Raw genomic sequence first — 23,275 nt, forward strand, 5'->3', positions numbered from 1 at the left:
AAACAGCAGTACTTTAGAACATATTGAATCTCATTACTCATAATTCATTTCCTTTAATTTATTTTGAACATTCAAATTTACAGAAAATATATTGAAGAAGTCGATACTTGCCTTAGATAACGTAAACTGTCTACAGTAGAGACTGTCACACCCGTAGTGTGGTCTGACAAACTAATGTAGTGAAATTCATGTGGCATATCTCACATCTCATCACTGACGTACTTCCTAATAATTGTACGAGATTTTATTTTTAAAGAATACTACGGTATATAATGTTCCTCTTTCGGGGTAGGACAGGTCACCACATTTTGATACGGGCCCCCAGTCTGCTCCCAATAAATTGTTAAAAGAAACTTTCGGCAGCATAACCATCTCCCTCTCCCGTATCTCCCAGGCTTGAATGGGAAAATCTGTGGGATTTAAAAAATATAGTTAAATAATGAACCAAAATCCACTATTAATTTATTCAAATAAAAAAAGGAAAAGTTTAATTTGAGTTCGATACAAAACATATGGTTGTCACATTATGTTTCAACATGAAAAACAGACTTGGTATGAAACAGAGTAACTGTAATTGTATCTGACTGATTCTCACACACCACTCAACTTCTCCTACACCAACTTCCTCTTTGAAGTCTATTTGCCAAGAAGAGCCCGGTGGGCTGGAAGTCACAGAGACACTCTTTTCACTCCACTTGGATACGGAATTGACTTTTTCATAGCAGTTTACGAGAACTTATGCAGCAGGTTAAGAGACTGAGGTTAAGGTTAGGTAAAATGGTTAGGGAAAATGCTCTCCTAATCAGGGTTGAATGACCGCATTTGGGACCCTGAGCTTACTTTCCTGCATTTCAACACATTTTACCATGATGCAGAGAGGAACATTTGCTATTTGATAATGCTATTCTACACAATTTCCAATGAGGCTGAGACAAAATGTGGCAGTTTTCAAGCTAATTCCCTGCTATTCGACACATTTTGCCATGAGCAGGTATATCTCACTGGTCTCCCCCAAAGCCAATTCTTCCTTTGGCCGCCTCTCCTTCCAGTTCTCTGCTGCCAATGACTGGAACAAACTGTAAAAATCAATAAAGCTGGAGACTCTTACCTCCCTCACTAGCTTTAAGCACCATCTGTCAGAGCAGCTCACTGATCTCTGCAGCTGTATATAGCTCATTTGTAAATTGCCCATACAATCTACCTCATCCCCATACTGTATTTATTTATTTATCTTGCTCCTTTGCACCCCTGTATCTCTACTTGCACATTCATCTTCTGCACATTCTACCATTCCAGTGTTTAAAACTTCTTTGGGACTGGGGGGCAGTATTGAGTAGCTTGGATGAATAAGGTGCCCAGAGTAAACTGCCTGCTACTCAGGCCCAAAAGCTAGAATATGCATATGATTAGTATATTTGGATAGAAAACACTCTTAAGTTTCTTAAACTGTTTGAATGATGTCTGTAAGTATAACAGAACTCATATGGCAGGCAAAAACCTGAGAAAAAATCCAACCAGGAAGTGGGATATCTGAGGTTTGTAGTTTTTCAACTGATTGCCTATCCAATATACAGTGTCTATGGGGTCATATTTCACTTCCTAATGCTTCCACTAGATGTCAACAGTCTTTAGAACCTTGTTTCAGGCTTCTATTATGAAGGGGGAGCAAATAAGAGCTGTTTGAATCAGGGGTCTGGCAGAAAGCCATTAGTTAAATCAAGTCAAATCAAATCAAATTATATTTGTCACATACACATGGTTAGCAGATGTTAATGCGATCTTTGTACTTCTAGTACCGCGCGCAGTCACACCGCAGCAGTGAGAGCGAGCTCCGTTCCTTTTAATTTCTGAAGACAAAGGATTTGTCCGGTTGGAATATTATTGAAGATTTATGACAAAAACATCCTAAAGATTGATTATATACATCGTTTGACATGTTTCTACGAACTGTAATGGAAATGTTTTGACTTTTCGTCTGAACTAAGTGCCTGCGCCTTGTGAATTTGGATTTGTGAACTAAACTCGCGAACAAAAAGGAGGTATTTGGACATAAATTATAGACTTTATCGAACAAAACAAACATTTCATGTGGAACTGGGATTTCTGGGAGTGCATTCCGATGAAGATCATCAAATGTAAGTGAATATTTATAACGCTATTTCTCTTTTTTGACACCTGTCCTTCTTTGGAAAATGGCTGTATGGTTTTCTGTGGCTAGGCGCGGACCTAACATAATCGAAAGGTGTGCTTTCGCCGTAAAGCCTTTTTGAAATCAGACACTGTGGCTGGATTAAGAAGAAGTTTATCTTTAAAATGGTGTGTAATACTTGTATGTTTGAGGAATTTTAATTATGAGATTTCTGTTGTTTTGAATTTGGCGCCCTGCAATTTCACTGGCTGTTGGCGAGGTGGGACGCTACCTTGTATGTGTCGAACTGATTTGCTTTATCTTGGCCAGGTCGCAATTGCTAATGAGAACTTGTTCTCAACTAGCCTACCTGGTTAAATCAAGGTGAAATAAATAAATATATAATGAAAGACAGTTAAAACAATGCAGAGCTGAACACCGCAGCTCAATCAGGTGTAAGAACACTGACTATCCAATAGCTGCTCACTTTGTTGAAGCTACCCATCCTATCTCCTCCCTCAAAAACACACGCATATACACACGCATTGAGCATGTTGGTCTACTAAGGAGAGGAGGTATTTAAAAACATTGTTAGTAGTGTCTTAAAATTGTGTCTTAAAATTGAATTTGGTCTCAGGCCCTTCTTATGAACAATTATTCTTTATAAAGAAGTCCTATAAATGAATATATTCATTCTACAGCTTATCAGCGTACAACAAATATGTTCCCCATGTTGATGATGCTTATTATGTATTATGGATGAACCAAAAGATTACATTTTAACATAATTTTCTGAAATTGGAAACAATTAAATACAAGTGAAATTAAATTAAACAATAATATATGTTGATGCTAATCTTATGCTAATTTCAATGATAACAATAGGCTAATATATTCAATATGCTATAAACTATTGTCTTTTAACAGTTTCACTCATTTCATTCCAATTAACCTCATAACTATGACACACCCCTCACTATTGTCATTGGTTACACTAACTGCACTGTTAGTCTACATAACCTGGTTCAATCATTAATGACTTTAAAAATAACCCCCAAAAAGTATTGTTATTTTATTTATTGAATTAACAAAGTTATGCAACACCCAATTCCCCTGTGTGAAAAAGTAATACCAAAACACACAATCTACATGAAAATGTATAAAAAGCAACAAATTTGAAGTTTTGTAACGGCCTAGTCAAAGTCCAGACCTAATCCCAAATGAGACATTGTGACAGTTCCTGTTTGAAAATCCACAACTGTCGCTGAGTTAAGTTAGTTCTGCATGGGAGAGTGGGACACAATTCCTCCACAGTGATGTGAGAGGCTGATCAACAACTACAGGAAGTGTTTGGTTGGAGTCATTGAGTGTAAGGGGGCAATTACTTTTTCACTCAGAGGCATTGGGTGTTGCATAACTTTGTTAATGAAATAAGTATGTAATTGTTGTGTTATTAATTTATTCAGGTTGCATTTATCTAATATTAGCCTTCCTTTGACACCACGTGGTATAGAGGTCCTTGATGGTTGGAAGCTTGGCCCCAGTGATGTACTGGGCAGTACGCACTACCTCCTGTAGCGCCTTGCGTTCGGAGGCCGAGCAGTTGCCATACCAGGCGGTGATGCAACCAGTCAGAATTCTCTCGATTGTGCAGCTGTAGAACTTTTTGAGGATCTGAGGACCCATGTCAAATCTTTTCAGTCTCCTGAGGGGGAAAAGGTGTTGTTGTGCCCTCTTCATGACTGTCTTGGTGTGTTTGGACAATGATAGTTTGTTGGTGATGTGGACACCAAGGAACTTGAAGCTCTCAACCTGCTCCACTACAGCCCCGCTCGGCCCTTCTTTTCCTGTAGTCCACGATCATCTCCTTTGTCTTTATCACGTTGAGGGAGAGGATGTTGTCCTGGCACCACACTGACAGATTTCTGACTTCCTCCCTATAGGCTGTCTCATTTTTGTCGGTGATCAGGCCTACCATTGTTGTGTCATCGGCAAACCTAATGATGGTGTTGGAGTCGTGCAGTCATGGGTGAATAGGGAGTACAGGAGGGGACTAAGCACGGACCCCTGAGGGACCCTCATGTTGAGAATCAGAGAGGCAGATGTGCTTTTGCCTACCCTTACCACCTGGGGTGCGGCTCATCAGGAAGTCCAGGATCCAGTTGCAGAGGGAGGTGTTAAGTCCCAGGGTCCTTAGCTTAGTGATGAGCTTTGAGGGCACTACGATGTTGAACGCTGAGCTGTAGTCAATGAACAGCATTCTCACGTAGGTGTTCCTGTTGTCCAAGTAGGAAAGGGCATTTTTGAGTGCAATAGAGATTGCATCATCTGTGGATCTGTTGGGGCGGTATGCAAATTGGAGTGGATCTAGTGTTTCTGGGATGATGGTGTTGATGTGAGCTATGACCAGCTTGGCTACAGACATGAGTACTATGGGTCGGTAGTCATTTTGGCAGATTACCTTGGTGTTCTTGGGCACAGGGACTATGGTGGTCTGCTTGAAACATGTAGGTAATACAGACTCGGCCAGGAACAGGTTGACAATGTCAGTGAAGACACTTGCCAGTTGGTCAGTGTATGCTCGGAGTACGCATCCTGGTAATTCGTCTGGCCCTGCGGCTTTGTAAATGTTGACCTATTTAAAGGTCTTACTCACATCGGCTATGGCGAGCGTGATCACACAATCGTCCGGAACAGCTGGTGCTCTCATGCATGCTTCAGTGGTTCTTGCCTCGAAGCGCGCATAGAAGTAATTTAGTTCATCCGGTAGGCTTGTGTGAGCTCGCCGCTGGGCTTCCCTTTGTAGTCCGTAATGGTTTGCAAGCCCTGCCACATCCGACGAGCATCGGAGCTAGTGTAGTAGGATTCAATATTAGTAGGATTCAATCTTGCAAGGGCTGTGGCTTTGTGGTGCGATGGGTAACGATGCTTCATGGGAGGCAGTTGTTGATGTGTGCAGAGGGTCCTTGGTTCAAGCCCAGGTAGGGGTGAGGAGAGGGACGGAAGTGAAATTGTTACATTAGTATCAGTCTTTCTGGGTAAGTCTAGAAGAGCTTTGCACACCCGGGATGTACAATATTTGCACATTATTCTTTTAAAAATTCTTCAAGCTCTATCAAATTGGTTGTTGATCATTGCTAGACAGCCATTTTCAAGTCTTGCCATAGATTTTCAAGCCAATCAAAACTGTTACTTGGACAATTAGGAACATTCAATATTGTCATAGTAAGCAACTCTGGTGTATATTTGGCTTTTTGTTTTAGGTTACTGTCCTTCTATAAGGTGAATTTGTGTCCCAGTGTTTGAAAATTAGACTGAACCAGGTTTTTCTCTAGAGTTTGACTGTGCTTAGCTCTATTCCATTTATTTTCATCCTAAAACACTTGATGACAAGCATACCCATAGCATATTGCAGCCTTCACCATGCTTGAAAATATGAAGAGTGTACTCAGTGATATGTTGTGTTGGACAAAGAGTGCATTTCTTTGCCAAATGTTTTGCAGTTTTACTTTAGTGCCTTATTGCAAACAGAATGCATGTTTTGTAATATTTTTATTCTGACATGTTTCCTTCTTTGCACTTTGTCATTTAGGTTAGTATGGTGGGGTAAGTAAAATGTTGTTGATCTATCCTCAGTTTCTCCTATCACAGCCATTAAACTATGTAACTGTTTTAAAGTCACCATTGGCCTTATGGTGAAATCAGTGGAGGCTGCTGAGGGGAAGACGACTCATAATAATGTCTGGAACGGAGCAAATGGAATGGAATAAAACACATGGAAACCGTGTGTTTAATTACCACGAGTGTCACGAACTTTGTAATCCTCCTCGTCTGTGGAGGAGTAAGGATCGGACCAAAGCGCAGCGTGGTTTGATGAATACATACTTGATTTATTAAACAAAGACAAAACACTAAACAAACAACAAAACGAACGTGACCCTATATAACGAAAGTGCAGACACAGGCAACCAATGTATAGACATAGACAATAACCCACAACCCACAATACAAAACAGGCTACCTAAATATGGTTCCCAATCAGAGACAATGACCAACACCTGCCTCTGATTGAGAACCACATCAGGCCAAACAAGAAACCCCACATAGAAACAGACAACATAGATAATACCCACCCAGCTCACGTCCTGACCAACTAAAACAAAGACTAAACAAAGGAAATAAGGTCAGAAACGTGACAACGAGCCCGTTCTCCTCAATTAAGGTGCCACCAACCTTCTGTGGGTGAAATCCCTGAGCGTTTGCTTTCCTCTCCGGCGACTGAGTTAGGAAGGACGCCTGTATCTTTGTAGTGATTGGGTGTATTGATAAACCGTCCAAAGTGTAATTAATAACTTCACCATGCTCAAAGGGATATTCAATGTCAAATGTATGTTATTTTTACCCATCTACCAACAGGTGCTCTTCTTTGTGAGGCATTGGAAAAGCTCCCAGTCTTTGTGGCTGTATCTGTTTGAAATTCACTGCTTGACTGAGGGACCTTACAGATAATTGTATGTGTAGGGTACAGAGATGAGGTAGTCATTCAAAAATCATGTTAAACACAAGTATTGCACACAAAGTGAATCCATGCAACTCATGTGACTAGTTAAGCAAATCTTTACTCCTGAACTTATTTAGGCTTGCCATAGAAAAGGTGTTGAATACATATTGACTTGAGACAATTCATCTTTTCAATTTTATGTCTAAAAACATAATTCCACATTGTGTGTAGACCAGTGACACAAAATCTCAATATAATCCATTTTAATGAGGTATGTAAAATGTTGGACCAAAAAGACCAAAAGATTTCACGGAAATTGAACGTAAAGGTTTTTATTACAGTGCAATTAATAAACAACCATAAATTCAGCCTCAATTGTTTTGTTCATTTAATACTCAATATAAAAACTGACAAGATGAATTCTAAATAGACACAGTTGAAGTCGGAAGTTTACATACACCTGAGCCAAATACATTTAAACTCAGTTTTTCACAATTCCTCACATTTAATCCAAGTAAAAATTCCCTGTCTTGGGCTAGTTAGGCTCACCACTTTATTTTAAGAATATGAAATGTCAGAATAATAGTAGAGAGAATGATTTATTTCAGCTTTAATTTCTTTCTTCACATTCAAAGTGGGTCAGAAGTTTACATACACTCAATTAGTATTTGTTAGCATTGCCTTTAAATTGTTTAACTTGGGTCAAACGTTTCGGGTAGCCTTCCACAAGCTTCCCACAATAAGTTGGGTGAATTTTGGCCCATTCCTCCTGAGCTGGTGTAACTGAGTTAGGTTTGTAGGCCTCCTTGCTCGCACACGCTTTTTTAGTTCTGCCCACAAATTTTCTGTAGGATTGAGGTCAGGGCTTTGTGATGGCCACTCCAATACCTTGACTTTGTTGTTCTTAAGCCATTTTGCCACAACTTTGGAAGTATGCTTGGGGTCATTGTCCATTTGGAAGACCCATTTGCGACCAAGCTTTAACTTACTGACTGATGTCTTGAGATGTTGCTTCAATATATCCACATAATTTTCCTACCTCATGATGCCATCTATTTTGTGAAGTGCACCAGTCCCTCCTGCAGCAAAGCACCTCCACAACATGATGCTGCCACCCCCGTGCTTCACGGTTGGAATAGTGTTCTTCGGTTTGCAAGCTTTCCCCTTTTTCCTCCAAACGTAAAGATGGTCATTATGGCCAAACAGTTCAATTTTTGTTTCATTAGACCAGAGGACATTTCTCCAAAAAGTACAATCTTTGTCCCCATGTGCAGTTGCAAACCATAGTCTGGCTTTTTTATGGCGGTTTTGGAGCATTGGCTTCTTCCTTGCTGAGCGACCTTTCAGGTTATGTCGATACAGGACTCGTTTTACTGTGGATATAGATACTTTTGTACAGCATCTTCACAAGGTCCTTTGCTGTTGTTCTGGTATCGATTTGCACTTTTCTCACCAAAGTACTTTCAACTCCAAGAGACAGAACGCGCCCCCTTCCTGAGCGGAATGACGGCTGAGTGGTCCCAAGGTGTTTATACTTGCGTACAATTGTTTGTTCCGATGAACCTGGTACCTTCAGGCATTTGGAAATTGAACCAGACTTGTGGAGGTCTACAATGTTTTTTCTGAGGTCTTGGCTGATTTCTTTTGATTTCCCCATAATGTCAAGCAAAGAGGCACTGAGTTTGAAGGTAGGCCTTCAAATACAGGTACACCTCCAATTGACTCAAATTATGTTAATCAAAGCTTCTAAAGCCATGAAATAATTTTGTGGAATTGTCCAAGCTGTTTAAAGGCACAGTCAACTTAGTGTATGTAAACGTCTGACCCACTGGAATTGTGATACAGTGAATTATAAGTGAAATAATCTGTCTGTAAACAATTGTTAGAAAAATTACTTGTGTCATGCACAAAGTAGATGTCCTGACCGACTTACCAAAACTATAGTTTGTTAACACGAAATTTGTGGAGTGATTGAAAAATGAGTTCCAATGACTCCAACCTAAGTGTATGTAAACTTCCGCCTTCAACTGTATAAACTGAAAATAGATTATATTGTTATTCTGGTAACTGCACAAAATATTAATATAAACAGTGACTAGTAGATGTTAACACCATTCTGACATCATGTAGACTTACTGCACCAACTTCCTGTCTTGTATCAGACCACTGTCTCTCTAACTAACTGTGTATTCTCTCCTCAGTCATCATTGACTTTATATGGTCTTAAACTGCCTTCAGTAGGCTAGTTGAACTCATTAGTTCCTCTATACTGGAACCCATTAAACAGATGCTCTGTGAACTCAACACTCAAAATAAATGGTCCGAAATAAAGAGTATCCTACATCTGTCACGTTCCTGACCTGTTTTCTTTTGTCTTGTATTTATTTAGTTGGTCAGGGCGTGAGTTGGGTGGGTTTGTCTATGTGTGATTTTCTATGTTGGGATTTTTGTGTTCGGCCTGGTATGATTCTCAATCAGAGGCAGCTGTCAATCGTTGCCCCTGATTGAGAATCATACTAAGGCAGCCGGGGTTTCACGTGTGTTTTGTGGGTGTTTGTTTCCGTGTTTGTATTCGTGCCACACGGGACTGTTGTCGGTTGTTTCATTTTGTTATTTTGTTTCGTGTTCAGTTTCGATTTAATAAATTATCATGAGCACTACCCACTCTGCGTGTTGGTCCGATCCATGCTCCTCCTCGTCTGAGGAGGAGAACGACTATGACGACCGTTACAGAAACACCCACCCCAAAAGGATCAAGCAGAGTGGGAACAGACAGCAGCAGCAGCAGAGACCGTTGACACAGGACTCGTGGACTTGGGAGGAGATCCTGGACGGCAAAGGACCCTGGGCTCAGCCAGGGGAATATCGCCGTCCCAAGGCGGAGTTGGAGGCAGCGAAGGCAGAGAGGCGCTGGTATGAGGAGGCAGCGCGGCGACGCGGTTGGGAGCCCGAGAGTCAGACCCAAAAATGTCTTGGGGGGGAGGAACACGCGGAGTGTGGCAAAGCCGGGTAGGATACCTGAGCCAACTCCCCGTGCTTACCGTGGAGTGAGAGGGCGTCGTACTGGTCAGACACCGTGTTATGCGGTAAAGCGCACGGCGTCCCCAGTACGCGTGCTTAGTCCAGTGCGGGCTATTCCACCTTGCCGCACTGGTCGGACTAGGTTGGGCATCGAGCCGGGTGTCATGAAGCCGGCCCAACGCATCTTGCCTCCAGTGCGTCTCCTCGGGCCGGCGTACATGGCACCAGCCTTACAAATGGTGTCCCCGGTTTGCCAGCATAGCCCAGTGCGGGTTTTTCCACCTCGCCGCACTGGCAGGGCTACGGGGACCATTCAACCTGGTAAGGTTGGGCAGGCTCGGTGCTCAAGAGCGCGTGCCCTCCTTCACGGTCCGGTTTTTCCGGTGCCACCTCCACGTAACAGTCCTCCGGTGGCAGCCCCCCGCACCAGGCTGTCTCTCCGTCTTCTCTCTCCAGTTGCTCCCACCTGTCCAGCGCTGTCAGAGCCTTCCTCCTCTCCAGCGCAGCCAGTGTCTGAGCTTCCTGCCTGCCCAGCGCTGTCTGAACTGTCTGCCTGCCCAGCGCTGTCTGAACTGTCTGCCTGCCCAGCGCTGTCTGAACTGTCTGCCTGCCCAGCGCTGTCTGAGCTGCCTGCCTGCACAGCACCGTCAGAGCTGTCCGTCTGTCCCGAGGCGTCAGAGCTGTCCGTCTGTCCCGAGCCGTCAGAGCTGTCCGTCTGTCCCGAGCCGTCAGAGCTGTCCGTCTGTCCCGAGCCGTCAGAGCTGTCCGTCTGTCCCGAGCCGTCAGAGCTGTCCGTCTGTCCCGAGCCGTCAGAGCTGTCCGTCTGTCCCGAGCCGTCAGAGCTGCCCGTCTGTCCCGAGCCGTCAGAGCCGTCCGCCAGACAGGAGCAGCCAGAGCCGTCCGCCAGACAGGAGCAGCCAGAGCCGTCCGCCAGACAGGAGCAGCCAGAGCCGTCCGCCAGACAGGAGCAGCCAGAGCCGTCCGCCAGACAGGAGCAGCCAGAGCCTTCCGCCAGACAGGAGCAGCCAGAGCCTTCCGCCAGACAGGAGCAGCCAGAGCCTTCCGCCAGACAGGAGCAGCCAGAGCCTTACGCCAGACAGGAGCAGCCAGAGCCGTCCAGCCAGGATCCGCCAGGGCCGCCAGCCAGCCAGGAGCTGCCAGAGCCAGCCGGCCATGAGCAGCCAGAGCCGCCAGCCAGCCATGAGCAGCCAGAGCCGTCCAGCCAGGACCAGCCAGAGCCGTCCAGCCAGGATCCGCCAGAGCCAGCCAGCCAGGATCCGCCAGAGCCAGCCAGCCAGGATCCGCCAGAGCCAGCCAGCCAGGATCCGCCAGAGCCAGCCAGCCAGGATCTGCCAGAGCCAGCCAGCCAGGATCCGTCCCTCAGTCCGGTGCTGCCCCTCAGTCCGGAGCTGCCCCTCATTCCGGTGTTGCCCCTCATTCCGGTGTTGCCCCTCATTCCGGTGTTGCCCCTTAGTCCGGTGCTGCCCCTTAGTCCGGTGCTGCCCCTTAGTCCGGTGCTGCCCCTTAATCTAGTGGGGTTAATTTGGAGGAGGCTACGGAAGAGGGGATTGACTATGGTGGGGTGGGGACCACGACCAGCGCCAGAGCCGCCACCGTGGACAGACGCCCACCCAGACCCTCCCCTAGAGTTTATGCTGGTGCGCCCGGAGTTCGCACCTTAAGGGGGGGGGTTATGTCACGTTCCTGACCTGTTTTCTTTTGTCTTGTATTTATTTAGTTGGTCAGGGAGTGAGTTGGGTGGGTTTGTCTATGTGTGATTTTCTATGTTGGGATTTTGTGTTCGGCCTGGTATGATTCTCAATCAGAGGCAGCTGTCAATCGTTGCCCCTGATTGAGAATCATACTAAGGCAGCCGGGGTTTCACGTGTGTTTTGTGGGTGTTTGTTTCCGTGTTTGTATTCGTGCCACACGGGACTGTTGTCGGTTGTTTCATTTTGTTATTTTGTTTCGTGTTCAGTTTCGATTTAATAAATTATCATGAGCACTACCCACTCTGCGTGTTGGTCCGATCCATGCTCCTCCTCGTCTGAGGAGGAGAACGACTATGACGACCGTTACAACATCATCGTATCAACACTACAGTAACAGTTAAACACTTTTCATCCCAGCAAATTCTACAAATATGCAGACAATCATAGAGCACACAATTATAAATGTAACAAAAGTACCAATAGAAAACAGATACACAATGACAATACTGAACATAAAAACACTTAATACCCTTTGGAAAATTAACATGCACCTCTTTTATTCACTTGTGCATAAAGTCCATCTAGATTGTTAAGAGGTGGTTCCTGGGCCCCTCTTCTGGTCACATAGACTTCAGCGTACTCACTCTCCTGTCCCTGGACCCTGTCCTGGGCTGCAGCTGGGGTCTCTTTGGGCCGTAGTTTGGAGAAGTCTATGTCACCGTAGTGGATCTCTTCAGGATGGTCTTCTGCACGTTCCTCTGGTTCCTCTCCGGCTGTGGCCTGGTTAGCACACACTGTCCCAACCGGGGAGTTCTGTGGAGAGAACACAGAGAGAGGAACAGGTGTAAAGCTCTAAGCTCAGTCATGTGTAAAACTCTAAGGTCAGCAGGTTACACAACACATACTGAGTGGATGTCAATGAAAATGTAAATTAGACTGACTGGAGTAAAGAATTTCATTTTGTCAACAAATGAGCTCCAATCTAAAGAAAAAACTGTCAAAGTCCAACAGCTATTCTGTTATCATTCCATGTTCTTACAGGATGTGGCATTGCTATCGGTGTGGTCATCTCCCCTGAACTTGCTATAAAATGATGTTAACCTCATGTCTTTGGATAGTTTATGCATTAATTCAGTACTTCCTTAAATACACTTTATAGATGGTTTTGAAAGTTGAGCCTTATTCCCACCTCTCCCTGTGGATTGTCCGTCCTTTCAAGTCCATCGTGAAGCCTCGAGTTTCTCCTCCTGGAAGACATTTAGAAAGGCCTTCTGAATGCACTGTGAGGGTTTTCATATGCAAAAGCACAAACACAGCAGAAATAATAGTTTGTATTGATTCCAGGAATAGTTTTTACCATCCAATAACACTGATCAGGCTGATAAGCAAAAGGACCCCCAAAGTTCCTGCTGCAATCCCGAAAACCATTGTGGTAACAGTCTTTTCTTGCCCTGAAAATGCAGCACATATTAGGTAATTTCTCACATTAAGATCAGCAATGTACACTACACGACCAAAAGTATGTGGTCACCTGCTCATCGAACATCTCATTCCAAAATCATGGACATTAATGTCAATGTCATTAAATAGCTGAATCCACGCATTTGAAGGGGTGTCCACATACTTTTGTATATATAGTGTATATCTAACCTACGATTGTGCCCTACGTGCCCCTTTTACCTTTACTAGCCAGCGGCACTTCCTTTGACTTGCCACAGCCGTGACTATTTCTTGCTTCACAGAAGTACAGTCCTCCATCAACAACAGTCACATTAAGGGAGTAACTCAGTCCAGTTGCAACCTGTGTTGTTTTACCCCCACTGATCTGGAACCAGGTGAAGTTTGTCACAGGAGGGTTGGCTGTACTGATGCAGGTCAGATTAACACAGCTGCCCACTAATACTGGATCAGCTGGACTGATGGAGGCCGAGGTGTCCTTAGGAGAGACTGAGGGAGAGGGGTTCATTTAGAATGTATCTGATATGGTATATTGAATAGTCTCATCAAAACCACTCTATTACAATCATCAGTGAAACATGATAGAATGATCTATTCTAAAGGAACCGGTGACTAAATCTTACATGAAACGTTAAGCATCATGTTATGTTCAGCTATCTTGTTGCTTGCCCCTACTGGGTAGACTGCAGTACAAGTGATGATCTTCTCATGATGAAGGTATGACGGCGTGAAGGTCACCGTGGAGAGGACTGATTTGGTTTGGTCTGGATTCTCCTGCAGTTGGTTCTCAGTTGTGAACTGTGTTGGGAGAGTCCATGTCAGCTCAGGGGGGTGTTCAGGACAGGGAGCGACAGCAGAGCAGTTCAAACTGACAGGGGTCCCTTCCTTCACCTCACCTGAGACATTAAGGATGGGGCTGGAAGGCAAATCTGTAATATATTGTAGATAAATATATTTTACACTAATAGTTAAATTATCCACTTGTTCTACTCTTATCTTTGATGCAAGGAATCTAAACTGGAAAAATAGTTGGTTAAAAGTTAAATAGTCTCTTACCTCTGACAACTATATCAACAGACTTTTCAATGTCTGTTGCACGGAATGGTTGACTCTCAATCCTAAAGTAGAATATATTAGTGTAATTGGTGGTTACATTGAAGAAGACTGTGGTGCAGTTCTTCTGGGACATGTTTCCAGTTATCTTCCCTTGATATCTGTTGACCGTCTCACTACTGTTAAATATCACACTGTCAGGACACACATCAAAGTATGGGGATTCTTTAGTCCAGACTCCAGAGGTTAGTATTGCACTGTTAAATGTATCCTTATGTTGGCCAGGAATATCAAATGAACATGGGATTTGCACACAGGAGCCAGTCAGTCCATCCAGTCTATCTGGCATTGTGGCGATCAAATCTCGTTGACCAAAACAGGCCAAAACACCTGCAACATAAAAGACAACATCAGGGAGGTTCTGATATATTTTCAGATCAGTCCAATGATATGTATTAACCCTAGATGACTGACATGGGCCGGTGTTTGGAGGCAACTGCACAGCCATCTTGTTACTCCTCTTTCAGTGTAAAAAGATGTTGGAAGCTTTAGAAATGCATTTATTAATGTCTACATTCATTTTTGACAAGTATATTCTATTACAGACATATTTTGTGACCTGCAACACTTCATTCAAAAGAGAGACCCTGCCCTTTCTCCAGCCAATGTGTGCATCTTGCGTCTCACTGAACTGCTATTGTCCACTAATTCATCTTTGAGTCAGACTTTTTCCTTCAAATTCGGGGTGTAGCTATGGCCTCCCCCTTTGACCCCAACTATGTGAACCTGTATGTGGTACAATTTGAGGAAGCACTGCAGGGTGGCAGCGTAGCCTTGTGGTTAGAGCATTGGACTCAAAACTGAAAGGTTGCAAGTTCGAATCCCCGAGCTGACAAGATACAAATCTGACGTTACAACCCTGAACGAGGCAGATAACACTCTGTTTCTTGGCCGGCACTGAAAATAAGAATATGTTCTTAACTGACTTGTGTAGTTAAATAAAGGTCATTAAAACATACAGAACAGAGACACACCCCCTACTATCTAAAATCCTATCATGGAAGAGATACATAGATGATGTCTTTGTGCTCTGGGAAGGAAGTCAGCAGGAACTAAATTAATTCCAAACTCTGCTAAACGAGAGCTCTGAATATCTCAAATTCACCATGCAGACTGATGAGAGAATAATAAACTACCTGGACTTAAGGATCATCAAAGAGAATGAAGTTTTACATACAGACTTGTACACACAGCCAACAGACCTCAAGATCCTGCTACGTGCACATATTATGCATCCCCTTCCCATCAAGAATGGTCTACCATATAGCCAGTTATATGTTGCCAGTTATTCAGGGTTAAATTAATCTGTTGCCAACAGTCAGAATTTGACAGCAATGAAAAATGAAAAATAAATTCAAAATCAGAGGCTACAAGGAAAAAAAGTCTTGATGCTGCAACAATGAAAATATCTCAAAAACCAAGAGAGGATTTGCTAAAAACTAAACCAAAGAAGAAAAACAACGCAACACTATTTTGCACTAAGTACACCACGTGTTCAGAGAAAATGAAAGCAATCCTGAAAAAGCACTGGCATATTCTGCAATCAGACAACACAATTGCACTCTTCTCCAAGGACCCCCCACTGGTGGTCTATTAGTGTGGTCGCAATATTGGGGATAGCTTAGTGAGATCTGACCTGCCCCCTGAGCCCACTCAGACACTCTTGACACACAATCCAAATGGAAACTACAAATGTGGCTCATGCTCACAGTGCAATAGCACTACAAAAACATCCTTCTTCAGATACCCACATACAGGTAGAAAAATCCCTGTTTGGGGTATCATCTCTTGCAAGACAAAGGGAGTAATCTATCTCATCACATGTTCATGTGGAAAAGCCAACGTAGGACAAACGAAAAGACAATTAAAACAATGCTGAGCTGAACACCGCAGCTCAATCAGGTGTAAGAACACTGATTATCCAATAGCAGCTCACTTTGTTAAAGCAACACAGGTTGATCCCATCTCCTCCCTCAAATACACAGGTATTGAGCATGCTGCTCTACCAAGGAGAGGAGGTAACATGGAGATCCTACTACTACAGAGGGAGGACGACTGGATTTCCTATTGAAAAACATTGACCCCTAGTGGTCAGAATATTGACTTTGATCTCAGGCCCTTCTTATGAACAATTATTTTTATGGAAAAGTCTTATAAATTAATATATTCTTTCTACATCTTATCAGCGTAGAACCAATATGTTCCCCCTGTTGATGATGCTTACATTATGGATGAACCAAAAGATTACATTTGATCAACATTTAATGAAAATGGAAACAATTAAATATATGTGAAATTAAATTAAACAATAATTTATGTTGATGCTAATCTTATGCTAATGTTAATGAAAACAATAGGCTAATATATTCAATATGCTGTAAACTATTGTCTTTCAACAGTTTCACTCAATTCATTCAAATTTACCTCATAATTATGACACACCCCTCACTGTTGTCATTGGTTGCACTAATTGCACTGTTTGTCTACATAACCTGGTTCAAGCATTCATGGCTTTACCCCGAAGAAGGCACAGTGATGCCGAAACGTTGGTGTTTTACCCAATAAATGACTGGGAGTTTATATATATAGAGTGTGCAACTCTCTTTGTTTTTATAGCTTACAGTGTATTCACCGTTAGTCAGCACCTCTACAATAAGTCATTTTCTCTGGGTGTGCTCCAGCTCATGCTTTTTATATGACCTGAACATAACAAATAAAATAAAAACATGTAAAGATATTAAAGTATTTTCTTTATAGAGTACTAACTTTACTGTCCCCCTCTACAACATAATACATAAATAAATGTAGCCTCCAAGATGGCTTAGCAGTTCAGACGTCATTTCTGTTTCGTATTGTCGTGTCCTGTATATATATATATATTTACACCTTTCTTCGCATATCTTTTATATATTTTATTATCCAAGAACTCAACTACAAAAGCTTTCCTGCAAAAGCTCTCCTGCAACCCGCTTCACCAATTACAAAAAAGTATTATTTACCTCAAATCTGAAAATCCACCGTGGAAGCTAGCCAGGGGCTAATTCAGAAGCTAGCCAGAAAGCTAACCAGAAGCTATCCGATAGCTAGCCAGAAGCTAATCTGTAGCTGCCCAGAAATTAGCCGTTCTGCTGGCTAGCGTTGGTGTTTCAACTGCCCACGTTTTGTGGTCATCAGCTATTCCTTTAGCTCGATAATCTACCGGCACTTTTGTGCAACGCGACTCGGACCGGAGTTTCCGGGACTTTTTTTCTCTCAGTTTCCCCGGATTTCAGCCGCAGGCTCTGGACATTTGCAGCTAGCTAGCTGCAAACCGTGTGACTATTGGCTTACGTCGATCCCGGAGCAAACTCAAATCATTCCGGAGCTAGCCAGCTGAGGAGTTCCATCAGCCATTCCTGGGCTACAGTCACCTATCCGGACCCGTTTTGTTTTGTTTTGTTGTTGCTGCAGATACGGAGCCCCACCGGGCCTTCACGACTGACTGCCGACGTTATCTGCCCGAGGGAGTTATCCAACTGGCACCTCCGTCCCGACGTTACCTGAACGCTCATCTGGGGCCCGCTAACCGTTAGCTGTCTTATCGGCTGCTATCTGAATAAGTATATCGGACAATTATTATTATTATTTATTTTTTTATTTTTTTTCTTGGGTCACTATATCTATTTTGCCAATTTGGATTGATCCCCTCTACCACACGGAACCCCACTAACCTACCGACGGAAACGCACGAGGTATCTACAAATAGACTTCCATACTATGCTATCTTGCTACCGATAGCCATCTACCCGGCCAGCTGTCTGGATCGCCGTGACCCCAACCAACCTCTACTCACTGGACCCTTATTGATCACTCGATTAAGCATGCCTCTCCTTAATGTAAATATGCCTTGTCCATTGCTGTTCTGGTTAGTGTTTATTGGCTTATTTCACTGTAGAGCCTCTAGCCCTGCTCACTATACCATATCCAACCTCACAGTTCCACCACCCACATATGCGATGACATCACCTGGTTTCAATGATGTTTCTAGAGACAATATCTCTCTCATCATCACTCAATACCTAGGTTTACCTCCACTGTATTCACATCCTACCATACCTTTGTCTGTACATTATTCCTTTAAGCTATTTTATCGCCCCCAGAAACTTCCTTTTACTCTCTGCTCTAGAAGTTCTAGACGACCAATTCTCATAGCTTTTAGCCGTACCCTTATCCTACTCCTCCTCTGTTCCTCTGGTGATGTAGAGGTGAATCCAGGCCCTGCAGTACCTAGCTCCACTCCTATTCCCCAGGCGCTCTCTTTTGATGACTTCTGTAACCGTAATAGCCTTGGCTTCATGCATGTTAACATTAGAAGCCTCCTCCCTAAGTTTGTTTTGTTCACTGCTTTAGCACACTCTGCCAACCCGGATGTTTTAGCCGTGTCTGAATCCTGGCTTAGAAAGACCACCAAAAATTCTGACATTTTCATCCCCAACTACAAGATTTTCAGACAAGATAGAACGGCCAAAGGGGGCGGTGTTGCAATCTATTGCAAAGATTGCCTGCAGAGTTCTGTTTTACTATCCAGGTCTGTTCCCAAACAATTTGAACTTCTACTTTTAAAAATCCACCTCTCTAAAAACAAGTCTCTCACCGTTGCCGCCTGCTATAGACCACCCTCTGCCCCCAGCTGTGCTCTGGACACTATATGTGAACTGATTGCCCCCCATCTATCTTCAGAGCTCGTGCTGCTAGGCGACCTAAATTTTAACATGCTTAACACCCCAGCCACCCTACAATCTAAGCTTGATGCCCTCAATCTCACACAAATTATCAATGAACCTACCAGGTACCACCCCAATTCCGTAAACACGGGTACCCTCATAGATATCATCCTAACAAACTTGCCCTCCAAATACACCTCTGCTGTTTTCAACCAAGATCTCAGCGATCACTGCCTCATTGCCTGCATCCGTAATGGGTCAGCGGTCAAACGACCTCCACTCATCACTGTCAAACGCTCCCTGAAACACTTCAGCGAGCAGGCCTTTCTAATCGACCTGGCCGAGGTATCCTGGAAGGATATTGATCTCATCCCGTCAGTAGAGGATGCCTGGACATTTTTTTTAAATGCCTTCCTCACCATCTTGAATAAGCATGCCCCATTCAAGAAATGTAGAACCAGGAACAGATATAGCCCTTGGTTCTCTCCTGACCTGACTGCCCTTAACCAACAGAAAAACATCCTATGGCGTTCTGCATTAGCATCGAACAGCCCCCGTGATATGCAACTTTTCAGGGAAGCTAGAAACCAGTATACACAGGCAGTTAGAAAAGCCAAGGCTAGCTTTTTCAAGCAGAAATTTGCTTCCTGCAACACAAATTCAAAAAAGTTCTGGGACACTGTAAAGTCCATGGAGAATAAGAACACCTCCTCCCAGCTTCCAACTGCTCTGAAGATAGGAAACACTGTCACCACCGACAAATCCACTATAATTGAGAATTTCAATAAGCATTTTTCTACGGCTGGCCATGCTTTCCACCTGGCTACCCCTACCCCGGACAACAGCACTGCCCTCCCCTCTGCTACTCGCCCAAGCCTTCCCCATTTCTCTTTCTCCCAAATACAGTCAGCTGATGTTCTAAAAGAGCTGCAAAATCTGGACCCTTACAAATCAGCCGGGCTAGATAATCTGGACCCTTTCTTTCTAAAACTATCTGCTGAAATTGTTGCCACCCCTATTACTAGCCTTTTCAACCTCTCTTTCGTGTCGTCTGAGATTCCCAAAGATTGGAAAGCAGCTGCGGTTATCCCCCTCTTCAAAGGGGGGGACACTCTTGACCCTAACAGCTACAGACCTATATCTATCCTACCCTGCCTTTCTAAGGTCTTCGAAAGCCAAGTCAACAAACAGATTACCGACCATTTCGAATCCCACCATACCTTCTCCGCTATGCAATCTGGTTTCATAGCTGGTCATGGGTGCACCTCAGCCACGCTCAAGGTCATAAACGATATCTTAACCGCCATCGATAGGAAACAATACTGTGCAGCCGTATTCATTGACCTGGCCAAGGCTTTTGACTCTGTCAATCACCACATCCTCATCGGCAGACTCGACAGCCTTGGTTTCTCTAATGATTGCCTCGCCTGGTTCACCAACTACTTCTCTGATCGAGTTCAGTGTGTCAAATCGGAGGGTCTGTTGTCCGGGCCTCTGGCAGTCTCCATGGGGGTGCCACAGGGTTCAATTCTTGGACCGACTCTCTTCTCTGTATACATCAATGATGTCGCTCTTGCTGCTGGTGATTCTCTGATCCACCTCTACGCAGACGACACTATTCTGTATACTTCTGGCCCTTCTTTTGACACTGTGTTAACAACCCTCCAGGCGAGCTTCAATGCCATACAACTCTCCTTCCGTGGCCTCCAATTGCTCTTAAATACAAGTAAAACTAAATGCATGCTCTTCAACCGATCGCTGCCTGCACCTGCCCGCCTGTCCAACATCACTACTCTGGACGGCTCTGACTTAGAATATGTGGACAACTACAAATACCTAGGTGTCTGGTTAGACTGTAAACTCTCCTTCCAGACTCACATCAAACATCTCCAATCCAAAGTTAAATCTAGAATTGGCTTCCTATTCCGCAACAAAGCATCCTTCACTCATGCTGCCAAACATACCCTTGTAAAACTGACCATCCTACCAATCCTCGACTTCGGTGATGTCATTTACAAAATAGCCTCCAAAACCCTACTCAATAAATTGGATGCAGTCTATCACAGTGCCATCCGTTTTGTCACCAAAGCCCCATATACTACCCACCACTGCGACCTGTACACTCTCGTTGGCTGGCCCTCGCTTCATACTCGTCGCCAAACCCACTGGTTCCAGGTCATCTACAAGACCCTGCTAGGTAAAGTCCCCCCTTATCTCAGCTCGCTGGTCACCATAGCAACACCTACCTGTAGCACGCGCTCCAGCAGGTTTATCTCTCTGGTCACCCCCAAAACCAATTCTTCCTTTGGCCGCCTCTCCTTCCAGTTCTCTGCTGCCAATGACTGGAACGAACTACAAAAATCTCTGAAACTGGAAACACTTATCTCCCTCACTAGCTTTAAGCACCAGCTGTCAGAGCAGCTCATAGATTACTGCACCTGTACATAGCCCATCTATAATTTAGCCCAAACAACTACCTCTTTACCTACTGTATTTATTTATTTATTTTGCTCCTTTGCACCCCATTATTTCTGTCTCTACTTTGCGCTTTCTTCCACTGCAAACCAACCATTCCAGTGTTTTTAGTTTTTATTTTACTTGCTGTGTTGTATTTACTTCGCCACCATGGCCTTTTTATATTTTTATTTATTTATACATATATTTGTTTGCCTTCACCTCCCTTATCTCACCTCACTTGCTCACATTGTATATAGACTTATTTTTTTTTCACTGTATCATTGACTATATGTTTGTTTTACTCCATGTGTAACTATGTGTTGTTGTATGTGTCGAACTGCTTTGCTTTATCTTGGCCAGGTCGCAATTGTAAATGAGAACGTGTTCTCAATTTGCCTACCTGGTTAAATAAAGGTTAAATAAAAAATAAAAAAAAATAAAAATGTAATTTGTCCTTGAAACATTTGATTGAAATACTGTAGAATTCCATTAATTCTTATGGAGGACTGCTTCTTCTGGGGAGTATCATATATAGAAACCGGTAGATTTAAAGTCTCTCATTGGCCGTTACATAGCATCAGCGATCCAGGGTTTATACACATCATTGGTACAATCTCTCCCAATAATAATAATATGAACTTATTTCTATGTACAGGTGATTTTTCAATTGGTCGGTGTGTTGTCAAGGAGTGAGGTGACATGTGTTTGTGAGCAGAGGACCACTAGTTTGAGCCCGGTATGGTGATGGGGACAGTGGTGGAAGCTATACTGTTAGCTGCACACTGACGTTGTTTTCACATGCACATACAGTGACATGAAAAGTTATTTCCCCCTTTCTGGTTCTCTATTTTGTTTCTTTTTTTACTGAATGTTACCAGATCTTCAACCAAAACCCATTAGATAAAGGGAACTTGAGTTTACAAAAAAAACTGTTTTAGTTATTTCATGTATTTCATTAACATAGTTATGCAACACTCAATTCCCCTGTGTGAAAAGGTAATTGCCCCTTTACTCTCAATAACTGGCTATGTCACCATTCCAAAACACACAATAAAGTCTACATGAAATTTGATTTAAAAAAACAAATTTGAAGTTTTGTAATGGCCTAGTCAAAGTCCAGACCTAATCCCTATTGAGATATTGTTACTGTTCATGCTTGAAAACCCACAAAGTGCACGAACAGAGTTAAAGCAGTTCTAAAGCAGTTCTGAGTTAAAGCAGTTCTGCATGGGAGAGTGAGACAAAATTCCTCCACAGCAACATGAGAGACTGATCAACAACTACAGGAAGCATTTGGTTGGAGTCATTTCAGCTGAAGGAGACACAGCCAGTTATTGAGAGTAAGGGGGCAATTACTTTTTCCCACAGGGACATTGGGTGTTGCACAACTTTGTTTAAGTAATAAATGAAATAAGTACATCATTGTTGTGTTATTTGTTCACTCAGGTTCCATTTATCTAATTTCAGCTTTTGATTGAATATCTGATAACATTCAGTATCAAAAATATGCAAAATCTTTTTCACAACATTTTAAATCCAGACTATTAAAATACACTAATCAGGAATTAACTGTACACTTTTCTACACAGTTATATAGCACATCCCATAAAATATAATGACTTGTGGTTATTCCTTTATGTCTGATTCATAACTAGTTGTTGTTGTGTGGAAGACTCACCTGACATAAAGAGGACAATGAGAAACAACATGTTCTCAGGACAAGCCATGTGAGAACTCACACACTACTGATCACCTGAAACAGTACAAACATACACTTACTGGTAGAGTAGCTTAACTCACACAACACATTGCATTGAACCATCTCCATATCAAATACACTATGTCCTTCAGTTGTGAAGATAATACATGAACAAACAGCAGTACTTTAGAACATATTGAATCTCATTACTCAGAATTAATTTCCTTTAATTTATTTTGAACATTCAAATTTACAGAAAATATATTGAAGAAGTCGATACTTGCCTTAGACGGTAACGTAAACTGTCTACAGTAGAGACTGTCACACCCGTAGTGTGGTCTGACAAACTAATGTAGTGAAATTCATGTGGCATATCTCACATCTCATCAGTGACGTACTTCCTAATAATTGTATGGAATTTTATTCTAAAAGAATACTACGGTATTTAATGTTCCTCTTTCGGGGTAGGACAGGGCACCACAT

The 23,275-nt window shown here is 43.1% G+C and overlaps 1 protein-coding gene across 4 annotated transcripts; it reads right to left on the bottom strand.

Moving 5' to 3' along the window:
• Positions 1 to 37: 37 nt before the first annotated feature.
• LOC139583331 (B-cell receptor CD22-like) lies at positions 38 to 23,149 on the bottom strand. 4 transcript variants are annotated; one of them, XM_071414291.1, is made up of 10 exons: positions 23,077 to 23,125; positions 22,772 to 22,846; positions 20,883 to 20,978; positions 13,877 to 14,263; positions 13,444 to 13,749; positions 13,043 to 13,309; positions 12,720 to 12,813; positions 12,552 to 12,609; positions 12,007 to 12,175; positions 38 to 410 (listed from the first exon to the last, which is right to left on the bottom strand). In XM_071414291.1, the coding sequence occupies exons 2-10, from the start codon at positions 22,818 to 22,820 to the stop codon at positions 226 to 228; spliced, it is 1,611 nt and encodes a 536-aa protein (XP_071270392.1). In that variant the 5' UTR covers positions 22,821 to 22,846; positions 23,077 to 23,125; the 3' UTR covers positions 38 to 225. The 4 variants fall into 4 exon arrangements, with proteins under 4 accessions (XP_071270392.1, XP_071270394.1, XP_071270393.1 ...); XM_071414293.1 differs by lacking the exon at positions 20,883 to 20,978 and having other exon boundaries at positions 23,077 to 23,143; XM_071414292.1 differs by lacking the exon at positions 38 to 410 and having other exon boundaries at positions 6,946 to 12,175; positions 23,077 to 23,122.
• Between the last annotated feature and the right edge of the window lie 126 nt (positions 23,150 to 23,275).

Source organism: Salvelinus alpinus, chromosome 8, assembly GCF_045679555.1.
Source record: "Salvelinus alpinus chromosome 8, SLU_Salpinus.1, whole genome shotgun sequence".
NCBI classification, from domain to species: Eukaryota; Metazoa; Chordata; class Actinopteri; order Salmoniformes; family Salmonidae; genus Salvelinus; species Salvelinus alpinus.

Excerpts from the sequence above, each read along its gene's own strand:
- LOC139583331 (XM_071414291.1), bottom strand. The coding sequence starts at position 22,820 with ATGGCTTGTCCTGAGAACATGTTGTTTCTCATTGTCCTCTTTATGTCA. Across the intron at positions 20,979-22,771 it reads CATTGTCCTCTTTATGTCAG|TCATTGGCAGCAGAGAACTG; the intron begins GTGAGTCTTCCA and ends AGTTCGTTCCAG. Across the intron at positions 13,750-13,876 it reads TGTTGATATAGTTGTCAGAG|ATTTGCCTTCCAGCCCCATC; the intron begins GTAAGAGACTAT and ends AATATATTACAG.